This window comes from Marmota marmota, unplaced genomic scaffold (assembly GCF_001458135.2).
Source record: "Marmota marmota marmota unplaced genomic scaffold, marMar, whole genome shotgun sequence".
Classification (NCBI taxonomy): Eukaryota; Metazoa; Chordata; class Mammalia; order Rodentia; family Sciuridae; genus Marmota; species Marmota marmota.
The window spans coordinates 1,054,506-1,062,336 of NW_025999869.1; the positions used below are offsets into that span (position 1 = coordinate 1,054,506).

The 7,831-nt window shown below is 50.2% G+C and overlaps 1 protein-coding gene across 2 annotated transcripts; it reads left to right on the forward strand.

The window, feature by feature from the left end:
• The first annotated feature begins 348 nt into the window (after nucleotides 1-348).
• On the forward strand, nucleotides 349-4,982 carry Drd1 (dopamine receptor D1). Of its 2 annotated transcripts, none has more exons than XM_048815253.1 (2): nucleotides 349-551; nucleotides 1,594-4,982. In XM_048815253.1, the coding sequence occupies exon 2, from the start codon at nucleotides 2,061-2,063 to the stop codon at nucleotides 3,396-3,398; it is 1,338 nt and encodes a 445-aa protein (XP_048671210.1). In that variant the 5' UTR covers nucleotides 349-551; nucleotides 1,594-2,060; the 3' UTR covers nucleotides 3,399-4,982. The 2 variants fall into 2 exon arrangements, with proteins under 2 accessions (XP_048671210.1, XP_015348278.1); XM_015492792.2 differs by lacking the exon at nucleotides 349-551 and adding an exon at nucleotides 898-1,479.
• The last annotated feature ends 2,849 nt before the right edge of the window (nucleotides 4,983-7,831 follow it).

The window sequence follows — 7,831 nt, forward strand, 5'->3', positions numbered from 1 at the left end:
AGGGATTGTGGTACAGAACCGAACGAACGTCATCAGGACGGTGTCTGGGACACAGGCTGCTCAGCAAACGCCTGTCTCTTCTCTCTGAGAGTCAGGCTTGCTGCTAGCTTACCCGGACACGGGAGGACACCTGTTCACGAATGGCGAACCAGCCAAAGGAACTTCCCGTCCTTATCGGCTTTTAGGGGTATTTCAAGCAGAGCAGTACCGAGTGGGGGAGACGGCGCCTCTCCTTGCCCAGGTTTTCAGGCAGTAACCGCCCAGGAGGAACAGAAAGAGGCGCTGGTCCTTTGCAGATTCCGGGCCACGGCGAGGGAGGTCGAGACCCGGAGGCACTGCGGGCTCGGAAGGCCGCAGGCGCCGGCAGAGGGCGCCCCGGGCCCACGCAGTGGAGCGCGTGGCGCTCGGGTTGGGCGCTCGCGGGCCACCGGGCACCGTCTGCAGACCGGCGTTGACCGCAGCCTGGGATGCGCCGGCCACTGGGCTCTCGCGCGAAGCCAGCGCCCTCCGGGCGCAGCGGCACCGCCGGAGCGCCGCGCTTCCAGACCGCGGTGAGTACCCGCGCCTCCCCGACAGGTCGCAGGCTTGGTCGGGGCGCTGGGACGCGGCTGGGGGAACGAGCGCGCCTGTGGTTGTGTTTGGCGTGCGTGGGGGAAGCGGACAAGCTCTGGCTCGGGGTTTTGGGTCGAGTTTGAGGTTGATCCATAGAGGCGTGGGACGTCAGGCCAAGCTTTGCGTACGACTTAGGGTTACTTGAGGTTTTAATATTGGGATTTGTCCCGAGGGCCTTGCTGCGTACAGTCCAGGGGTCCAGGAACTGGTCAGGTAACCAGTGAGCGCAAGCGCTCACCTGGGCGTCACCCACCCCCTTCGCAGCAGCATCATCCAGGGGAACCACGTGTGGCTGTCACCCAACTCTGCCTGTCAAGCGCAGCCCGCCCCTAGGGCAGGGGAGGGAACGCGGGGGCCGGGAGGGCTGTGCCCCGTGGGAACCTAGCCGGACTGAGTGCCTGCCCGTGCCAGCTCGGCTCTCTGTGCCTCGCGTTCCCACAGCCTCTTGAGAGGCAGTGGGCAGCGCTGTAAGGAGGCTCAGGGTCCTGCCCGAGGGGGTGAAGGCCGCCCCAGGGCGCCCAGGCTCTGGGCTGCAGGAGGGAGGGAGCAAAACTGCCCCAGGGACTAGTCCTGGGGGTGCCCTCTCCCAGGGAAGCTTCAGGAACCTGTAGACCTTTTCCTGGTTCCAGTCGCTTGGAACCGTCTCTAGGGGCTTCTGGCAGCGGGGCGGCGCCTCCCCTCCTGGGGCCTGGCCCAAGGTCCGTTTCACGGACCCGCCCCGGCAATCTTTGCGCAGCTGGAGCCGAACTCCCGCTGCGCGCGGCTGGTCGAACTCTGGCGCGCTTCCTGGGCTTTGTGGAGTCAAGGCGCCTTGCGAAGTCCACTTTCCGAGCTCCGAGGGCTTTGAGAGAGAGGATCCAAGGCAAGGTAGGTGGCTTTGACAGGGTCGCCCAGCTAATGAGTGGATTGGGTTTGACAGTGAGCAAAGATGCGATCTGCTGAAGTCTTGGAGAACGACTGTGTTTTTCCTTTGCTTTTTAGGGCGTTTAGAGAGCTGCGGAGGAGACAGAGGGGCTTGGAGGAACAAGACATGTATTTTTATCTGCGTCTCAAAAGAGGAGAATTCTCTGTCCCCACCAGAGAGGCTGCAACCCGGAACTGTGACTGCAATTGACTGGCACAGCAGAGGCCTGGGAGTCTCGGGGTGGATGACTTAGAATATGTGCTAAAAAGCCATTTTCCTTGGGGAATTTAGGGGCCAACTGGTGGTGGTGGTGACCGTGACCTGAAGTGAAGGAGTCAGAAGACAGCTAAGGGAACAGCGGGAAGGGACAGGGGGCTGCCCTGGACTCCCCCTGAAGCTCCTGCTGCCCCTCTCTGATGGAATGCTGGTGAGGTTCTCTGCCAGGGGAGCCACTGGTGAGTGGAATAGTGGGGTCTGACCGACCCTCATCCCTGCTTAAGAACTGGAGGGGTGTCGGAGCCCTGAGGCTCTCTCCTTCTGGAAGATGGCTCTGAACACTTCCACCACGGATAGTGCCGGGCTGGCGGTGGAGAGGGACTTCTCCTTCCGTATCCTCACAGCCTGCTTCCTGTCACTGCTCATCCTGTCCACTCTCTTGGGAAACACTCTGGTCTGTGCTGCTGTCATCAGGTTCCGACACCTGCGATCCAAGGTGACCAACTTTTTCGTCATCTCCCTAGCTGTGTCAGACCTCTTAGTGGCTGTCTTAGTGATGCCCTGGAAAGCTGTGGCTGAGATTGCTGGCTTCTGGCCCTTTGGGTCCTTCTGTAACATTTGGGTGGCCTTTGACATCATGTGCTCCACTGCCTCCATCCTCAACCTGTGTGTGATCAGTGTGGACAGGTACTGGGCCATCTCCAGCCCCTTCCAGTACGAGAGGAAGATGACTCCCAAGGCAGCCTTCATTCTGATCAGTGTGGCGTGGACTCTGTCTGTCCTCATCTCCTTCATCCCCGTGCAGCTCAGCTGGCACAAGGCCAAGCCCATAAGCCCCTCCGATGGCAATGCCACCTTCCTGGAAGAGACCGAGGACAACTGTGACACCAGATTGAGTAGGACATATGCCATTTCATCCTCCCTGATAAGCTTTTACATCCCGGTGGCCATCATGATTGTCACCTACACCAGTATCTACAGGATCGCCCAGAAACAAATACGGCGCATCTCAGCCTTGGAGAGGGCAGCGGTCCACGCCAAGAACTGCCAGACCACCACGGGGAATGGGAAGCCTGTCGAGTGTTCTCAATCAGAAAGCTCCTTTAAGATGTCCTTCAAGAGAGAGACTAAGGTCCTGAAGACCCTGTCCGTGATCATGGGGGTGTTCGTCTGCTGCTGGCTCCCCTTCTTCATCTCAAATTGCATGGTGCCCTTCTGTGGGTCTGAGGAGACCCAGCCCTTCTGCATCGATTCCATCACCTTTGATGTGTTTGTGTGGTTTGGGTGGGCTAATTCCTCCCTGAACCCCATCATTTATGCCTTTAATGCTGATTTTCAGAAGGCATTCTCTACTCTCTTAGGATGCTACAGACTGTGCCCTACAACGGGTAATGCCATAGAGACAGTTAGCATCAATAACAACGGGGCCGTGGTGCTTTCTAGTCATCATGAACCCCGAGGCTCCATCTCCAAGGAGTGCAATCTGGTTTACCTGATCCCGCATGCTGTGGGGTCCTCTGAGGACCTGAAGAAGGAGGAGGCAGGTGGAATAGCAAAACCACTGGACAGGCTGTCCCCAGCCCTGTCAGTCATATTGGATTATGACACTGATGTCTCTCTAGAGAAGATCCAGCCCACCACACACAATGGACAGCATCCAACCTGAGCTCCTGGGTGAGCCCAGCCACACGCAGGCAATCTGAGAGCTGGAGGAGATTTTTTTGGGGTTGCTGCTAAGGTCTGGTGGGACTGAGACGTCAGGGGGACCTCTGCCCTTTTGAACAGACAACCAAGTTTATTTTCAAATACATTCCACTGTATTTTCCGTGTTTTTCATTGCCCATCAAACAGGGATACATGGGAGCCAACAGGGACATGTCTTTGGCTTCAGAATCATTTTTGAAACTTATCTTAGGATTTTAAAAATAGGGCAAAGAATCAGCAATGAACAGCTTCATTAAAATCAAAGCTTTCCGAAGGGTTGAGTTTGCTGTATACAAACAGGTGCTAAAACTGTTCCAAGCAAAGTTTTCAGATTGTAAAGGTAGGTGCATGCCTTCATCAATCATTTCTAAAAAATAACCGAGCCTTACAGTAGGAATGACAATGCTTTTTTTTTTTTTTTTTTACAGAACGGAGAGATGTTTTGTTGATATTGGTTTTATTTATTTATTGTATTATATGGATATTTTGAATTTATCATAATAAATCTATATTTATCATATTTAATAGGATACACTCGAGTTATCTGAGCTTGAACTGTCCATTGAACTAGCACTTTATAAACCAATGAAGCAAACACAGAGTGAGGTTGCACAGGCTCATGAGCAACTTCTGGAACCAGCGCAGACTGGCAGGACCTGAAGCTGCGATGGTCCCTTAGGATGCAGGGACTTGAGTAAATCCAAGGTGAGAAGGACAAATGCTGTGAAGGCTATTTTTTAGTCTAAAAAGATTGTGAAAATTTTTAAAAAAGCATAGCTGCTCGTGTGTTTCAAAAGCGGCCAAGGCTGGTCCCAGGAGCGATTGCAGTTCGGAGGGGCCAGCTCAGCCCTCCGGGTACCTCTTAGGCGGCTGGGAGGTGCAGGAGGCTTTGTATCTATGTAAAATAGCTGGCTTCTGGGCTCCTCTCACTGCTCTGCTTGCGTGTCTCAGAGCTTTTCTGAGCCAAATGGCTGTCCCAGGTAGAAAGATGCAGGAGGACAGTTTGCTGGGTTCTGTGTCACAGCCGCCCCACCGATGGACCCAGCTGGAACCCTGTGTCTTCACCTTCCCAGCTCAAACCCAACTGCTCAATCGGGCTCCTCCCTTTGTGTGCTTTGATCTGAGTGGAGGACCCATTTTTCTTTTTTTAAAGGTCTTTAAATGTTAATGGTGTCCTAATTAAGGAGCAGTGCCTCATTCTCCATGTTAAGTGCCCCAAAGCCACAGCGGCCCTGCTCACAAACGCTGTTCCTTTCTCTGAGCCTGGGGATCCTGTCACACCTGGACTGTGGAAAGCATCGCCACAGCCTCCCCGGCTGCTCCCTTCCTGGCTAGTGTGGGGGTCCCAATGGGGATGTGGAAATGTTTACAGTCTTCTCCTGATAAGCAGTTGACATATGTGGAGATGACATTGGTACAAAGGACAGACATCTGCTGAAAACCCTCCCGCATCGGGTCTGTGACTTCTGTACTGTGAGTGTTTCCTTCATTTTGCTGCCTGTATGCTTTCTTACATCTAATAAAATTATTTTGTGAACTCAAATCAACCCTGAATGAGCTGTGTTGCATTTGTTAAATGCATTTAAAAAACTAGAACATTCAGGTATACAAGTAAGAAAACAAGGACATTTCCAAGTATATGTTACTTTTTTTCAAATTGGAAATTTCTGTTTTATATGTCATATTCTACCTTTGAATATTTAAGCAGAAAACGTTTTCTGATTTGTTCTCTCTCTCTCTCTCTCTCTCTCTCTCTCTCTTACTTCTGTCATAATATTTTTTTTTGAAAAGGTATCTTTCTTCATTTATGGAATTACCCTGTTTTTCAAATTTGAAAACTTTATGATATTGGCTCTTTCTTTCCAAGACCCTATTTCATATAAGGCAAAAATTTCAGCCTGGTACAGCCAAGAATTTTTTTTTTTTTCCCCAGAAAAGATTGCGGCTTGTCATGGGTTTGTGTGGACCCCTGGCTAGGAGCAACCACTGTATGTGTGGTATTCATTTTAAAAGTCAATTATAACAGGACTCTAGGTCCTGCTTCTGAGTTAGCTGATATGCTTAGTTTTTTTTTTTTTTCATCCCCAGGAAGGAGAAGGCTCAGCAGCAGGTGATGTAGAAACTTAGGGTTCAGTTTACCTCTCGGGACATCCCAGGGCAGATGGTGTTTTAAGTCCCACATCAGCCTTCCCAGCATCTGACAATCACACCCAGGAAGTGCCACACCTTTGCTTTCTGCCTCCTAACTTTCTGAATATCTGCTCTTTAAAATTTAATTTTATTCTTAAATCAGAAACACAAGCCACAGTGCTCAGGCAGAGTCACCGAAACACAGAACAGAAATCTTCACTGAGCCAAATAGTGAAAATGGGTGCTTTGTTAGAAATGATATTAAATAATGGTAACATTGAGCACACCTTGAGTGAGACTATACTCTGGGTTCCCAGCATATTGGATTGACTAAGGGCATCTTATAAAGTATTAATTCTACTGAGCGAATCTTCCAGATGATTTGATTTCCAACTGAAAGCAAAATTACAGTAGGACTTTCATTTTTACTTCTAGCTCTGGCCATGAGCCTTATGCTGACTGTGTTTGAAACACTTTACCAGGACAGAGATGATTTTTGAGAACTGCTCTTTCCCTGTGTCCACCTAAGAAGCTGTCCTTCCTCATGGCACGTAAGGCTCTTGCTAGTGACCGACAGACACAGTAGGGAGACTGAGCTTCCACTGGTAGATTTGAGGTTTACTCAGGAAAGTCCCCGGTTTCCCTTGGGATCTCTGCAGATCATGTCCTCTGAGTCTCAGTTGAGCTGATCTGTTAAATGGGAAGAGCAGAACTTCTCCATTAGCTTCTTTTTCAGAGGAGCTCCCCACTCCAGAAGCAAGTTGACCTGTCATCCAACATTGGTGATTTTCTGAACCCTCCCCTCTCTCTGGGGACCCCATCATGATTTCTCCTCAGGCAGGGCTAGTAGCATCTTAGTGTATCTCTGCTTTCCACATCCCAAGCCCCTGTGCAGGGAGCCAACCTCTTGGGGCCCTGGGATGCAGGAGGCAGAGGCTTAGTTTCAGATAGACAAGAGCTCCCTGCAGGGACCACCTGAAGTCCATATGAACTAAGTCAGCGCTCGCCTCTCTGAGACTGGCCTGTGGTGCAATAGAAATAAACATGCAGGTCCCTGAGGTGACAATGAACTGGCATATGGGAGAGCTCCTGCACCAAGTCCTGGGCTCGCTGGTCCTTTTAGGATCCCTGTTCTGAAGAAGGGATCCACCACTTAATATCTATTGCACCAGTAACAATGGACCTGCTGTCTTTTCACAGATTTGCCTGGTGGAGCGGAAGTGACTATTAGGGGACATGTAGTTTGGGATTCTCCAGACACCATCATCTTTGCTGTGGTAATCTGGTATCCCAGAAGCAAGGGGCTTCGTACCTCTGCATGGTTAAGAACGTTGATTGAAGTTAGAGACTGACTGAATAAACCTGTGCTCCACGTTTTAGTTGATCCAATCTCCTTATCTTGCAGAGATGGTTTGAGGAATAATAAGTGAGTTGTTGGCCTGCCAATTCTGGGCTGCTAAGTGTAGGGCCGGCTAGTCTGCATGACCTGGTCACTGTTGTCCCTTGAAGGAATTAACCGGGGAGATCACCAGCCTTTGGTACCCTCTAGATTGCACGCACCTCTTTGGATTTGTTTGTGATTCCCTGGATAGAAAACATGACAAAACAGCCTGTTTACTTTTTAGAGGATTGAGGATACGGTGAGCATTACAGCACAAACTACATTTCTAAGATTTCACTACCAGGCCAATCTGCACGGCCTTCTGTCACATTAAATAACTTCCATGGGATGCACAGAATTAAAAAGGCAGCATTTGGACTTTAGTCTGTTACATCATTCAAGATTTGGGAGTTGTAATTTAAATAGCAGAGGCTCAAGAATAATCTCTGATTTAAAAGGGCTTAACTTTCTAATCACTATGAGAAAAATCTATAAAACCAGCTAGAATTTTTCTTATGTTCATAGAACAGACTGGATCAGCTCTCAAAACTGGTAAATTTTTTCAACATTGCAAAGGATCTGCTCTGAGCCATGTCCTCAGAACTGAGGTCCCCCTCCCTCCTGCCTCCTGGAGCCCAGATGCTGTCCTGTGGAAGGTGGAGGTGGACTTAGGAGGGCTGAGGGGTAGGCAGGAGTTTCATTTCACTTAAACTCACGACGATGCTAACTCATATCCCTTGAGAGTAAGTTTTCTTCATCTCTACTGATGGGAGTAGATGAGATGATTTCTATGCTCTATTCTGCTTTGAGATGATGAGATGTGAGAGATGTTTGGGGCCAAGTCTGACTGTGAGAGGTTCCCCTGGATGGAATTCCCAAGGAAG